The sequence below is a fragment of the Desarmillaria tabescens genome (assembly GCF_030435595.1).
Source record: "Desarmillaria tabescens strain CCBAS 213 chromosome Unknown EV420scaffold_41, whole genome shotgun sequence".
In the NCBI taxonomy this organism is placed as follows: Eukaryota; Fungi; Basidiomycota; class Agaricomycetes; order Agaricales; family Physalacriaceae; genus Desarmillaria; species Desarmillaria tabescens.
In genome coordinates this window covers 131,349-146,038 of record NW_026848340.1, presented here as the reverse complement: position 1 = coordinate 146,038, position 14,690 = coordinate 131,349, and the positions used below count along the sequence as shown (strand labels likewise).

Sequence of the window (14,690 nt, the reverse complement as noted above, 5' to 3'; positions counted from 1 at the left end):
TACACCTGCTAAAAACGAACTTATTGAAAGGAAAACATTGCCGAAGGTATGATGATGATGATGATGATGATGAAATCCATTATAGTGTCTCGGACCCCTTTATGGGGTCCATGCTACACTGCGTATGTCGTATCGCTACTGTGGGTCGCTAAGAAGTGGGTCACTAGGCTAAACTATTGTGATATCGTAATTGTATGAACTTTTGCGTGGTTATAAGTATTCGTCGTGGGGGAGGTGTTTCTTGTAATCTAGGTGTCTGAGGAACGAGATAAAGGTCCGCTTTGGGTTCGTCTGAGCCCTGCGGTGTGAAAAAAAAGGGGTTTGGTCCTGGGTTTGGGCGGTCGGGCTGTATGGCTGTTGTTGGCGCTTCGTGTATGGAGAGTTGTGGGGCCTGCCAGGACCGGGTTGCGCAATTATTGATAGTAGCTCTTGGTCGTAATAGGTAACGTTTGTTCGCTTCTGCTATTTATAAAGGAAATGAAATCTACTGTCCTCGTAGTCGAGGGTGGGAGAAGTAGTCGCCGAAGGTATCGAGTGTAGTCACATCAACAATTCAATTGAAAACCTACGCCTTATAAACAACGAGTCGACGAACAGACAGGTGGAGCATGTGTGGGAATATATGGAATACTACCCTGATGAGCGCTAGTCCGGGTGCTGAAAAGTGAACACAGCCTCATTGAATCATCAATGGTTGCTGGAAATGTTGTACCGGAAGGAAATTGATAAGTTCGTGATGTCGACCATCATATTTTCACCTCGGGGATAATATTGGGCCTTGGGTTTGTTCCACATCTTGGAGTAGATATAGATACGCCATCTGACTGTAGGAATTGGATAATCGTGATGGTTAGAGCAACGGAAAGACGAGATAAGAACGGTAGCATATGGAGACGGGACCGCAGAACAGATATGCGGAAGGTTGTATGCATACAGGGATCATGCTGCCAAAAATGAGGAAATCAACGAAATACCATAACGTGGAATCGAACTAGGTTCTGGTAAGTAAGCAACCTTGAATCCTACGACCCTTCTCTTCTAATGATCGGAGACTCATTTTCATCTTTCTCGTCACATCGGGATACCTTCCAGGTCTTCGTCAGGACGCGGACCAAATTTAGCCACCGTCTTTCGCGGACAACAGGCCCTCTCGATCCCATGCCAGGTGTCGTAGGCGCGCCGCATACGCCTTCATGCGCTGGAAGAGAAGATACTGGAATAGAAGACATGCGAGATCTTTCGCCATGGATGATGAGAGTAATATCACAAGTCCGCTCATTGTGGGGGTGTATTATCACGGTTGTTGACCCCACTCGATATCGAAAATCTGGAGTCGATCTCCGATAAAATCTACGCCAATGACAATATGGATCATGGCACAAATCCATTTATTATTTATGGGTACTACTTTTACTTGGAAAACTTGTGTAGAGTACGAGCGGTGAACGCCAGGAATAGCCCGAAAGTCGATTACTTTCTATATGAGTGTCTGAGAAGTAAGGTACCGTGAGATGAGGATATCGGAGTCTGACCGTTAGGAGCGTTTCGCTAACGTGTCGATCTACTGCTACTGTCGCCCTGTACACCAGATAAATATTTCGGCTTCCGCATCCAGCAGATCTCCTATTCCGCTGGAACCTTCTATTAGCCCATCTTAAATTGGAGTTCATGGCGTAGTTTATTTTTCAGTTTATTTGATGGAGTGATGGCGGCAGTCCTCCGGCATATAGCGTAGGAAAGCATAACCAAAAATGGATGTTTCGGAAAGTGAAACCTCGCAAGAGGTGCCGAAGCAGCCGACTAAGCACAAAAATTTGAAGTCACCATTTTAGCGCCCATGTATGGATGAGCTGGAGCAATGCCGGACATTGCTACACTCTGGTCAAGCATACGTGAGCCCCTCGTCCTCCAGTATACGCACCCGAGACCTAGCTTAGTTTTTCTCACCACACCAACACGCAGTGTCACCCACTCAACACCATAGTCCTCAAATTTTGTACTGAGAAGTTTATCACGGGCATCAACAAGGTATATGTATTGCAGATTGTGTAAGTAGGTCTTAGCAGAGAATACGTGCAACAACGCCACAGTCGCTGGGCCTCGCCGTCGCGAGTCACAGTAGCTGCCGACGTATCTGAATGCAGGCTTCTCGATTTGGATACCTCTATTCAAGCTCCGCAAAGGCCTTGCCGACGGAGATTGCCTTGACAGCCATCACTCCATCAAATAAACTGAAAAATAAACTGCCGCCCGCAGATGGTCGAAAGATCCCCAAACCCAAAGCAGGAGCGCCTGGTATGAGACAGGACATTTCTATCCCTTATTTGATGATTTTGATCTGAATTTCGACCAGAAAATCTGGAATGCGCACAAGGACTAGTTGGGGTACGACGTTCGCGGTGTCAATGAGAGCATCAGAGATTTTTCTTCACGCGTCCTTGCTCAAGTCAAAGATGGTGTTACCCAGTATAATGGGAACAATAGGTTATAAGTCATCTACAGCTTGAGGGAGATGCCTCTAGAAGAATACAAGCATCTCTTGAAACTCTATTATGACTGGATCAACCCCGATCGCACGACCAAGTTCTATCAGTGGACGATTGATGCTCCAAAGTTTGACAACGCGGTGCGCTGCAACTTTCTATACCTCGTTAAGAAGCATCTCATCCTTGTCCTTCGCGACAGTGCAAGAACTGCGAGAGTAACTCTAAAGTTCGCTACTGCGAGTTCAGAGAGAGCACTCGGGCACAGCGGTGCAAATACTGCTCGTATCATGATATGAATGCTCTGTATCAATGAATTCTACAGAACCTCGTCTAATGGGCCAGAAGACTGTTGTATCGTCGCAGGGCGGTATTGCCAGGGGCAGCGGAAGTGCATCCCACGGCGTGAACACCCTATCCAGCGTGACTGCGGGAGGTGCGAGCCGTGACACAAGCCCAGGCCTTTCTCAGTTGCACACGAAGAAGCCAAGTCAATAGTCAAAAAAACCAAATGTGTGTTTATGGCGATTCGCTCGCGATCTACATGCAGGAAAGACCGTGGAAGTATCAAAAACATTAGAGCTACTAGAGCATGTTTCGTCTTTGCTGAATGTGAACACACAATATCTGTGGTCCCGATTCCGGAGCGATGGTCAACTCGCACATACCTCAAACTGCCTGTTGAATCGATAAAGAGTGAGAGGCGTCTGGAACTTTCTTCAACTCAGACCATAGGGTCGGCAAGGTCGTATCCTTCTTGGTTTCAGGTCCAGAAACGAGACGGATCGACAAAGCCTCGTTTTCGTGGTTGCCTAACCGCGCCACTATGAATCAATGGTAACAGTATAACAAAACAAGCGGTTCGACTCCGTATCGTAGCGCTAGATCCTGAGATATGTTCTTTTGTCTCTCTACTTGAAGAGTATGACCAGTCTGCGGCGGCGAATTCTTCAAGCAATAGCAAGCAAGCAGGACCTCAATGAAGACAAATATCATAATATCAACTCCACGAAATGGGCTGGTATCAACAAATACTTTACGCAGTACTGGATCGTTGATTGCTTAGCCACGAGTGAACGTATACCTGTAATATGGTAGATTAGTATTATTTCTTGATTGGCGCATACACTCACAGAAAGGTGTGGACACTCGGAACGGAATCATGAACAAGAGTCCCATCAGCGGAAGCGAAATTTCCGGTAAACGCTCCAGGGATTTAGACCCATTGGAAGAAGATTTGCGTCGGAGCTGCTACAAAAGGAACATACAATGCTTCGGCGCTTTGATGGAAGCGAGCACACTCCCATCTGTTTCGGACACGCAGCAGTGTTGAATATTATGGGCGCGTAACGCGTAACGGCGGTTGATCCGCATGAGGTTACGGAACTTTGAGAAGGCGAAAGGCAGTGCACTAAGAAGATCAATAAGAATCAACGATGCCAAAATTACTGTTAGCGCAATCATAAGAAGGCCGTAGAGCCGGCGTAAGGCAAATTGGAGATTGAGAAGATGCTATATCAGTTTCGGAGAAACAATCAAGAGAAAGAACAGTGCGTGATCATCTTTTCCGCGCCAAACCGAAATTAGAACAAACCAGCGTCCCGTACGGAATTCGGCAGATGTAGAACCGCATATAAGGAGCAATTGCGGATGTTGAGTGAGCGTTCTTGGGACCAAGGGCATACCGCAGAGTATTGATGGCCGGAAGCGAGATGGGCGCTGAAACGCTGAACATGGCTGCTGCAACATCAAAAAAAGATACGAGAGACGACCCGATGATTTACTAGTATGTCTAGCGAATCAGTGAGACGTCAGACCTTCAGACTTGGAAAAGCAACGTCATTTCCCCCTGCGCGGGTATATGCTGGTTCTCCATTGACGATTCCGTGAGCTAGCGTTCGGAGGAAGCAAGACAAAGCCAGAAGGGTAGCAGATTTGAACGGAATGGCAGGCACGCAACAGATACATCAGAACGTGGTCATACGATGGAATGGCTGTACAAAGACGCGAAATTAGTAAGAAGAAAACCAATGGTGACTGACGATGCGCCGGTATTCTTTCATTGGCACAACTGTCAAACAAGCCATCACTCTGGGTAGTGAAAAGGATCTCCAGGGCCGAGCGGTTGGATCTTGATGGGTAGGCCAGCTGAAGAGCAATGTCAACGGGAATGAGTGCAATAAAGTGAACAACGGCTCACAAATTACGGCATAAGAGAGCACCACCAAGATGACGTCATGTACAGTTATTTACCGGTCATTGGAATGCCGAAAAATATTTTTTGTCCCATCCACCACACATTGTCTTTTTCCTCAAATAAAGTAGCCACAAAATTTTTAATATTACTCAGTGATGTCCATACAAAGTATGAACTGGATCAAAGCATCTAGTATTGAGATATCCGTAATTTACGGTGTTTCATTGACTGGTAAATGACCACGTGGCAAACCCCTGCCAAATTTGCATCACTGTTCGATTTTTCACGGGGTCAGCAGTAGCGCTAAAATTCCCAAAAAATCACTAAAAATCCATAATATCTATGTCTCCGATTATGCAACACTGTCAGGCAGCGGAACTGGGGAGAAGGAGGCTAAATCAACTGTTTCAGTGACTGATGGTGTTGCAATGACCTGTCAATAACTGTAAGACGGAGGGTCGGCGGACTACAAGGTCTTTAGAGAGGGAGAAACTAGAGGGAAAAAAGTGACTCACTACTATCTTCCTTCATAGCTGCTGCATCCTCAGTATCTAACACTCTTTCCAGCCAAGACTTTTCGGGAATAGAGCTAGCGCCATGACTAAGATCATATCGGACTCGGAGGTTTACCGCCGCAGACAATCGACAGGACATATTGTTGAGAGCGGAGAGTAGGTCGACCACAAAACACATCGTTGTATCTCTCGTGGACTGAATAGTAGAATTTGTTCTCGAAAGAGGCTATGACTTCTTCAGACAAAGAAGTGGGGTAGAACATATGACTCACTAGCGTCGTGCGTGCGCTCTGGCACAGAAAGAAAATGGGATTGTGTCGAGCGTATGGATCAAATATATGCGCCATTTCTCATGGAAGCAGCGTCATCTAAGAATGGCTAAGTAAGAATGAGATCAAATGGAAATACCGAGGCGTACCGGTATTCTTTCCGCTTTGCCCGTAAAACGTCACTTTCTTTCACGTCTTGGTGTCGATATGGGCATATAACGGGATAACTCTCCAGAAAATGGGCGAATCGTAGGTGCGAGGGTCGAAGCAGGCTAGAAATAAAATACACGAGACATTCTGAGATCCATGGATATGTGGCATGTATGGCAGTTGCCCTAATAGTAACATGTAGGCATCAGTTAGGAGAAACACAATAGTGACCGACGACTCACGATTATTTGCTCTCCATTGTCTTTCGCGACATTGGGAGAGAAATCATAGGCCCACGTCCGTTTCAATGATTCTCAAAGTCGAGGGCTGGCAGATGCTACGCCCATTTCAGAGTGAGAGAAAAAACAGCAAGGCGATAGATACTCACCAGCGTTACTCAATGTAGATCCTTCTCTCTGACACCCTCGAGCACCATTCTTGCGATAAGGCAAGCCTCGATATGAGTTTGATGACCAGAAAGCAGATTTCGCGATGCGAGCAAGGTTGTGGCCGGAGGGAAAGAAGAGTTTCCCAAAATGGACGGGCAACGCGTACCACGTGATCGACTGGCAGACGCGTCTTGGACGCGTGCAGCGTCGATCGATTTCGGTAGTCGACGACTTCACTCTACAATGTAATTGGGCTGTGTTTACATATAATATAAAACGACACTACGTTCAGAAAATAGAAACGTTCCAATAGTCTACATATGCGCCTTGAAGCTTGCAGGAGTCCCAGTCCAATTCAAAGCCGACAAAGTTTCAAAAAAGGATATGGGAGACGGAATACCATCATGCATGCTTTCGACAGAGGCTGGTGCTGGAGGTAAACCTTGATTTGACATCGAAGAAAAGTATAAGATATCTTGGTCGAGTTCCTTGGATCGGACAACAGACGGGGTCGAACCGTGGCTGCTCCTAGCTCGTCAACAGATTCGCAATTTGGGAACGGACGGGTCACAGTGATAGATGTTCTGTGGACTACTATACAACCCTACAAGGAAAAACCTTATTAGAGAACAGTGCTTATCTCGAGTGCCAGACCTCAGTGGTGATATCAGAGAAGACAGCTGGATGGCATTTATTCTATAAGGATCCCAAGAAAGGCTGAGTGCATCTTATTAGCTACCATATCACTCCTCATATGCCCTAGTGGGATCAACGGTATATCGGCCACAAGTCATCACAAAAAAAAAGTCACCGACGAGACCATCACGGTTCGACTCCGTGCCATGGCAATTCCCAATAGATGCATTCTGATATCACTTTTTTCAAAGTTAATCGAAGACATGAAGAATTGAATTGACCATAGTACGTAGCTCTGCTGTCCCAATTTTCCTCGATCAATTTGGTGATGAGACCGCAGATGTTCTACACGCTGCACCCAAGAAACAGAGGAGCGCACTGGCCGGGTCCACATTGGCATCTTCCTCTCAGTTGTTGCTAGAGCACATCATCATGCTACGATAGATCAACGGTAGATCGTCTCCAACTTATTCATAAGAAACCTTACAAGTTAGGAGGAAATTGCGGTTCGACTCCGTATTGTAGCACTGTGACGTCGGAACTCGGATAATTTTTGTCCCCTTCTCCGTTCAAATAACATTTCACACGCATTCCATTCGATTATTGGACCATTAAGGCTTGTTATAGATGCAACACAAATTTCGAAACGAGAAAAGAGAGAAACAAAACGGTGATACTCACCAGCACCACATCCTACTCGAGTATCTCTCTATTGCCTTCGAGCACTAGTAATAGTCCTAAGAGACGATGCAAATCATCAAGCCTTGCTATAAATTGGATGACCCGAAAACAAATTTCACGATCAGCTAGGTTCTGACGGACGGATAGGTCGCGTTCCTTCTGTGCTCTTTCGATTTGCAAGATGAAGCAGGCTGACTTATCGCGTGTTAGGATCTTGGATACGTTTAACTTGGAATACCACCACCGCCTATGCGTGTACACTTACTTTCATAAATGGGTGCAGGATTCGACCTGAGCCCAAGTGAATATCTTATATGTGAGGTAACTATTGCCGTCAATCATACACGACCTGCGGGAGACCACCGAGGATTGTTCGTAACTATGCCGTCCAGCCCACCTCATACACGCCGTCCACACTCAACTGCAGGTCAGGGGCAATAGTTGCATTAGCCTCCATTGCCCACAGTGCAACAGCGACGGTGCTATGGGTCCGGTTGTCAGATGTCATTCTGCCTTCCGTTTTAAGAAATCGGGCAGGCTCACTTGGTTCCGCTGTAATCCAGAATGCCTTGATGAACCGGGAATTTAGCTTGCGGCCTGGAACGTGGATTGTCAGCTCTGCGGCCAGTGAATGACGTGACGTCCAGTTTACCCTAGGTTTCCCGATGCGCTTGCTCATCATCCATCCATTCACAAACAGGTACGCCCGGTAGGTTTGACCGAGCGGCTCATTGAAGTTGAAAAGACATAGGCACGTCAAAACCTTCTGGAATGTGCAGATCGAATGTCCTCACGAAAGAAGCCAACGCCCTGCTGCAGATTGTGGTAGACCATTATGTAGATCCCCTCGACTCCCATGACGACGTGTCGAACCCAGGCAAGTGCCAGCCTTTACGCTCGCCGTAAAGACCTCCTTCGTTGAACACGCCACGGGTCTTGTCGGGGAAAACTGGTGGAAACATAGCTATGGGCGATATATGTTTTTCACATAGGCGGTGGCACTCACTCAGTATATCCCCCGATTTTCCCCTGAACCCGCCACTGCGTGAACTTGCTGGAGTTGAGCTGGAATCCGCGAATGCCACGAGGACTTTTAGAAGAATCGGGATTTGCTATGCATCACCACAAAGGTTAGACGTTGACAGCTCCTAAGAACAAGGCACGCACTTCCGGAAGTCTCATTCAGGCCCATGTTATCCTGCCAAGAGATACGTTTAAAGCAAATTGTGTAAGAAGTATAGGCGCATACCTGGACTATTGTGATGACATTATCGCCATGTAAAACAGCGCCTTCTGGGAAAGTGAATACGGCATCCGTCTCCTCGAGAATATTTATGTTATTGGTAGAACTTGCAAGTGAACATAAAACATCAGTACCGCAGTACGCATAGATTTACTGAATATCTCACTTTCCATAAGATGTTTTCAAAAAGACATTATTGAGCCAAACACTTGCGGCAAAGGCTAGACCAGGCCGGTATCAGTCTTGCCATCGGGGAAATCGATGAAATCCAACTCTCACCCGAGCCACCGTTTATAGAGAGATTCAGACTCTGCTCTGTTCCCGTCCCATTAAAATTGTCCCCTCCAAAGAACAACATTTTCACAGCTACACGTTGGAGGCATTTCAATGAATAAATCAATTATGACAAGAAAATGATACGTACAACCCGTAGTCACATCCGTACAAAATTGTCCCGTCGGAATAATATGGTTTACGAGGGATATTGGTCGTGGTATGGTTCGCAACGACAAACGAACCATCGTCGAATCTCAGGTAAGCTGTCTCGGAACTTCCATCCCTCTAATGTCGGAGCCACTGCGATGTCCACGGATGCCGACGACAATGAGAGTTCCCCTACTAGGCCTCCGATTGCAGTCAAGGATGAGGACACATTCACCGATAACGCAGCACCATTCCATGTCACAGAGCTAACCACAGCAGGAGCTATGATTGTCAACGGGGTACTGGCATTGAGGTCGCCTTTCAACGCAAGCTCCGTTCCTGATATGCTAGCCAAGTGCACGAGATACGGTCCGCCCACGATGATGGACTGATTGGTCCCCAGACCCCAAAAGTTGCGCAGTGAATCACCTCGCGTCTCCAGCGATGACAGGTGCCCAGAAGGTGGCAACCGTGTCAGAGTCGGCAAATAACACCAACTGCGAGTCCGAGTCGTAGACCTTCAGTCACAGTAGGGAAAGAGAAGATTGTAATGACGCAACTCGGTGTGAGCATGGCTCGGAATGAGGAGATATCATAATTCTTTCTGAAAGCACGACCTGTGAGTAGTAAGGCGATTTCATGTTCCTGGGAAGTATCGCCATAGATGAAGAGGATATCTCTGCCATCGATGACACCAGCGAAAATATTGGTGCTGTGGAATACAACAATTGTGAGGAGCCAAACGCGTAGTTGGTCACGATCACTTTAGACTGTCGTCCACCAAGGATAACCGCTGAAGCGACAATGGGTATCTGAAGGTCACCCTCTGCTGTAGCAACGTTAATCTTGAAGTCGGTGATATCACTATCCGCAAGCGGTGAGCGAGTGGACGGAAAATATTTCAAATTTGAATGAAACCCTTACGTCGAGGTGGAATCGTTATGCCTTACAATGTAGAATCCAGATTGTGTATCAGGGTTGAGGAGGTAAGTCGCAAAGACCGTATCAGACGACAGTATTGAAAGACCCGTGGAGCTGTCAGCAATCCAATCTGTCTTGTAGAATTCCGGCGAGCTTCGGACGAATAGGCCTTGTCTCTTCAGCTCGTCGTATTTTGTCGTCATTGCCGAGATTCATCAATCTGAACCAGTTTGAGTTGTAGTGCACCGGGTTGAAAAAACCTGACTTACGGAGGCGCCGTAGTCGTATGAGGTGTAAACCTTTGCCGAAGTTAGTAGTTTGATTTAAAAAGGCCATCAAGAATTACCCCACTGGTTTAAGAAGTCAATAAGATATGGTAGGAGTAGTTTAGCATAGACAGCTTACTGGAATGGTATTGCTCCCCAAGATGTACCGCTCCAGCATGGCATTAGCCACACACAGTAAAACAATCAATATATTGACAAACCCGTAAAGCATATAGTAACTGAACAACTTCGCATTGCTAGCCCATAGCTGAAGGTAGAAAACAGACATGAAGTCGGTGCCCGTTAGGACGGCGCAAGAAGAATAGCCCAAGATGGCTAGTAAGAAGCCGCTAGTAGAGTACTGCCTTAGCACGTTACCTGGTGCAGCTGGTCCCCAACCATCGACCGCACCTCCCTGGAACTCTGCCCAGTTTAGATTAGCTTAGAGTACGCAGACAAAGAAGCCGTGCGCACCGGGGAAATACCAGGGTTGAGATGGATTGACTTCTTCGTGATATTGATGGTAGTCCAAGGGCACCGCCTGCCAGTCCAAGGGATGAGAGCAATCGAAGCCTTGAGGATAAGAATCGAGTCTAACAAGACAACAATAATAAGTAGAAGATAGTGCTTAAGAAGAAGACAAACTCGTAAAGATCGACAGCACTCTGATTAGAAGCAATTTTGTTAGGATCCACATTTCGAACCTAATCGATGATCACACAAACTCACAGTCCCATTGACGAAGTTGCGACCCTGTCCTGGGTCATTGTAGGTAAGGGGCAATACGATACTTGAATTCTGATAAACTTCTTCAAGCTCAGCAAAATACTCTCCTCCGACACTTTGAGTGAATTCGTTATCTGAAATAGCAGTTCAGCGTCAGTCCTCTTCGAGCTGCAAAAAGAAGCCGACCAATCTGTATAGCTGACAGACGGTGTGATCAGGATAAGGCACATCGAAACACTAACGCACTCACCAATAACTGGCCCTCCTTCGGTAATTTGATACGGCGTTGTTTCTTTGATGATCCCGAGAATATAATCCATCCATGCTTCTCTCCAGTCGGGAGTACTTGTTCGCAGCATTCCAGCTACCTCTGACGTGGCCCAATGTGCTATATCGCCTGCAGAAGTCTCTGCATTGATGTACTAAAAAAAAGGGTAAGCACTTCTCCACACATGAAATTGGAACAATTGACTGGGCCTAGTGATCTCAGTTGAGTGCCCTACAACGACAGAAGAGAACTAGAACGTACCAGGACATAGAGCGATCCATATACCCGCTTCCAAAGCGGCCTCGTATAGCGGCTTCAGCACTCGAAAGCCGTCAAAGTCCACCACACCGCGCGATGGGTTGAGGAGACCCATGTGAACGTAGACACTGACTGCGTTCAGACCCGATGCCTTGACCTTTTGCAAGATGTCGGGCCATAAGGACGGGACAGGTAACCGAAATGTGTGGAATTCCCCGGAGCTACATAATCATCATCAGTACCAGGCACTTCAACTGAATAGAGGATACTCACTGTAAGAAGATCCTTTGACCACGTAGCGACAAACTGTAGTTGTCAAACGAGACTTGGTCGGTGAAAGAAGCCCCAGGACGGTACAAGGTATCGTCATTCTCATGATGAATGGTAGACTTGGCGAGCGCCCCAATATTGCTCCCGTCAAAGAGAACGGAAAGCCACGACCAAAAGAGTAGGGCAATTGTCCATCGTCGAAAGAGATCAGTTGGCATTCTGCGAAAGTCAGAAGAGATGTACATTTTGAGAGATATCTGGTATTATTTTCCACCAAATCATCATCGACGCTTTTTAAGGTGAGTCATGTGCGACCTGTGTTTACACTGGACGGGTCTCGGACTGTCATAGCAACGCGTGTCGAAGCATACAGAATAACATTCGGGCCGCTTATATCTGCCGGGTAGTCTAGAGACCGATGCTGGGTGAACTGGCTTCTATGCGTACCGAGGATTCTCCGCAAAGTATCGAATTCCTGCTACGTTAGTAGTAGGTCTTGGTTGAGTTTTGAGTCTAATTGCCTTTGCTCGTCTGCGTGAATGCAGAGTCTCAGTTCACACAAAGTTAGCCGAGACGCGACCCTGTCCTGAAATTAGCGGCGGGACCTGAGTGTGAGTGGTTATTGCGTGAGTACCGTGCTGAGACACGAAAGAACATGAAACATGAATACAGGAATTACAATAAGAAATGGCCTGAGCAGGGAGACGTTAAAACCAAGCTCGGCCTTGGAAAGTTGCCACTGCATCGGAATAGAAGCTGAATGTTCTAAGTTAAAAATGGATAAGTGTCCGAAGAACCTCGCTAAGTCCGAATCGAAGATAGACGAATGCGGCTATGTAGAGGTAGATTCATCGGAGTTGTGAAAATGCAAGAAAATACACCGGTTCGACGTAGCCGTAGGGGGCACAGACGAGCTCCACTTCAAAGTCGAAACTGTAGCAACCAGTTAATCCTCAGACATTGACAGATCCAAGGACCACGCGAGAAGTGATACCTCACTGGCTAATAAACGGGCTCAATCAGAATGAACGGTTCACCATCCAGAGCAAACGAGGCTCGGCGTTTGTTGAAGGTCCTCAAAACTCGGGGAGGATCAGCAGAGAAATGGAGGTGAGAGAAAGAAGGCGACTCACTGGTATTGCTGTATCAACGAGTATGTGCCCAAGTGCTTCGTCCTAGAGGAAGGGCTTCATAGCTAGAGCGATGGCTCAGTTTTTGAGAGATCGTGGGTCTGCCGGATGCAAACGGGAGCAGGCGGCGAGTTTAATCATCGGACATGCCATTATCTGGTATGGCGGATCTGGTAGCTGATGGAGGCCGTGAAGACTTGACTTATGTAAGACGAGGAAGTGAGAGAAAAACAGACGGCATACTAGCAGGCTCTCTGGAAAGTAGAAGCCGGATGAGGGATAGGGGTACAGTTCACCGGACAGTCGACAGATATTCTTTTCGTCTTGCTTATCAACGTATTACGCATCGTTTTCTCCGCAATGTGTGGGCATACGATCATGATGCGGCATCTACGGCCGGAGTAGGGCGGAAGGAGAACATGACAGACGTTATGAGTACGCGGCGCATGAAGCAGATAGTGTGATACGACACTAGGAGCCCAGTGGGAAGGAAAAAGATAATAGTTGACGCGGACGACTCACCGCTAATCCTGTACGCTGATGCCATCGAACACGTTGTTGTTTCCTAGGGAAGCAGGACAAAAAATGCATCAGTCCCAGAGCACAATAGCAATCCTCAAATTCGAGAGCTGGTCGATACGATGCCAGTTTCAGAGCAATAGAAAAAAAGAAAAAGAGCAATACTCACCAGCACACGGCCACTTCTTGCATCTTACTCACACATCTCTCTACCTCCTTTCATCCTCTGTTTTTCCAAAAATCACTTGGCAGTAGGTCTCTCCATAATTCCAATGGCGCAAAATCAAGTTTCGTAGGTAAAGCAACATGGGCGAACAGAGAGAACGATGACGTTTCCCAAAACGGAAGTCTGATGCATACCACGTGATTATACGGCAGACCCGTCGACTTGATGAGTCGATTCCATGTCCGACGCTCGTCTAGATCCTAAAGGTCGAAGCTAATTCTAGCATATATTCTTTCAATCCATACAAATATGGATGGAATAAATCAAGCTTGAATGAAGAATGGACCTCCCTGTCGCAAAAATATGTACACAAGGACCACTGATATTACATATAGCAACAGACGGAGTCGAACCGCGACTGCTACCAGCTCTCAATCGACAGGTTCACCATTTGGGAACGACGTAATTCTTGTCATAGTACAGAAGGAAAGACGCTAACTTCTAATTGGAGATTACTAGGAGAAATGAGTATGAGAGTCAAAATACAGCTATTCAGCATAGGGAGACATTGGGGAGACGAGGGCTTGAATGGGCACAGATCAGCACCCCATTCAAGCCAAGGAGCCACATTCAAGAAAAGAAGAAAGTTATGATGGTTATAAATCAGAAAGAATGCTAGCCCAACCCGACAACAAGACAGTACGGCATGTGCATCACTAAGCCTTCGATGTATCCTTTCACTTACCCCATATACCACTATCTTCCATGCTACGGTAGATCAATGGTAGATCACATCTAGCACGTATCCGCTCAGAGAGAACGTACACAATGAGACCATGGTTCGAATCCATGTCATGGCAGTAGAATCGTTTTGGTTTGTCGATCTAAATAGCAAGTCACGGTTGGCTTGAGCCTGAATTTGGTTCTGATTTCTAACTCTTTAACTGGGCTTATTCCTTTCAAACCTCGCCTACATTTTTATATCTCAATCTTTTCTTCATAAATCATAATGACTGCGGATTCTCCATACACCCACCAAGCTGCAGGGAAAATATGCCGGATGTGTATCCCTGCCTTTCTCTTCTATGTGGTCCCCTCCCATGGCCGAGTTCGCTTAAAACTCAACCGTCATTGATGCCTCAAATTCAAAACTGAAAGTCGCATAGCCATAAACCACGAA

The 14,690-nt window shown here is 46.7% G+C and overlaps 2 protein-coding genes and 2 pseudogenes across 4 annotated transcripts; 2 read left to right on the top strand and 2 right to left on the bottom strand.

Annotated features, from left to right (window-relative positions):
• Positions 1 to 3,152: 3,152 nt before the first annotated feature.
• Positions 3,153 to 4,218, bottom strand: EV420DRAFT_1483426 (uncharacterized protein; the record flags this gene model as incomplete). The annotated part of the gene is made up of 3 exons (XM_060469984.1): positions 3,153 to 3,307; positions 3,752 to 3,995; positions 4,078 to 4,218. The coding sequence occupies 3 exons, from the start codon at positions 4,216 to 4,218 to the stop codon at positions 3,153 to 3,155; spliced, it is 540 nt and encodes a 179-aa protein (XP_060326517.1).
• Positions 4,219 to 7,073: 2,855 nt separating this feature from the next.
• On the top strand, positions 7,074 to 7,166 carry EV420DRAFT_t216 (annotated as a pseudogene). The gene has a single exon. The product of its transcript is annotated as a tRNA-OTHER (tRNA).
• Positions 7,167 to 7,658: 492 nt separating this feature from the next.
• Positions 7,659 to 12,092, bottom strand: EV420DRAFT_1630863 (glycoside hydrolase family 35 protein; the record flags this gene model as incomplete). The annotated part of the gene is made up of 29 exons (XM_060476131.1): positions 11,699 to 12,092; positions 11,429 to 11,646; positions 11,150 to 11,308; positions 11,086 to 11,097; positions 10,903 to 11,033; positions 10,819 to 10,838; positions 10,648 to 10,766; positions 10,552 to 10,596; positions 10,391 to 10,509; positions 10,177 to 10,206; positions 9,911 to 10,089; positions 9,710 to 9,850; positions 9,515 to 9,665; positions 9,436 to 9,483; positions 9,115 to 9,374; positions 8,988 to 9,092; positions 8,917 to 8,929; positions 8,843 to 8,876; positions 8,730 to 8,784; positions 8,570 to 8,669; positions 8,488 to 8,518; positions 8,327 to 8,432; positions 8,281 to 8,284; positions 8,173 to 8,255; positions 8,076 to 8,130; positions 7,962 to 8,047; positions 7,864 to 7,917; positions 7,738 to 7,802; positions 7,659 to 7,717 (listed from the first exon to the last, which is right to left on the bottom strand). The coding sequence occupies exons 1-29, from the start codon at positions 11,938 to 11,940 to the stop codon at positions 7,659 to 7,661; spliced, it is 2,724 nt and encodes a 907-aa protein (XP_060326516.1). The 5' UTR covers positions 11,941 to 12,092.
• A 2,185-nt stretch (positions 12,093 to 14,277) lies between these two features.
• Positions 14,278 to 14,370, top strand: EV420DRAFT_t217 (annotated as a pseudogene). The gene has a single exon. The product of its transcript is annotated as a tRNA-OTHER (tRNA).
• The last annotated feature ends 320 nt before the right edge of the window (positions 14,371 to 14,690 follow it).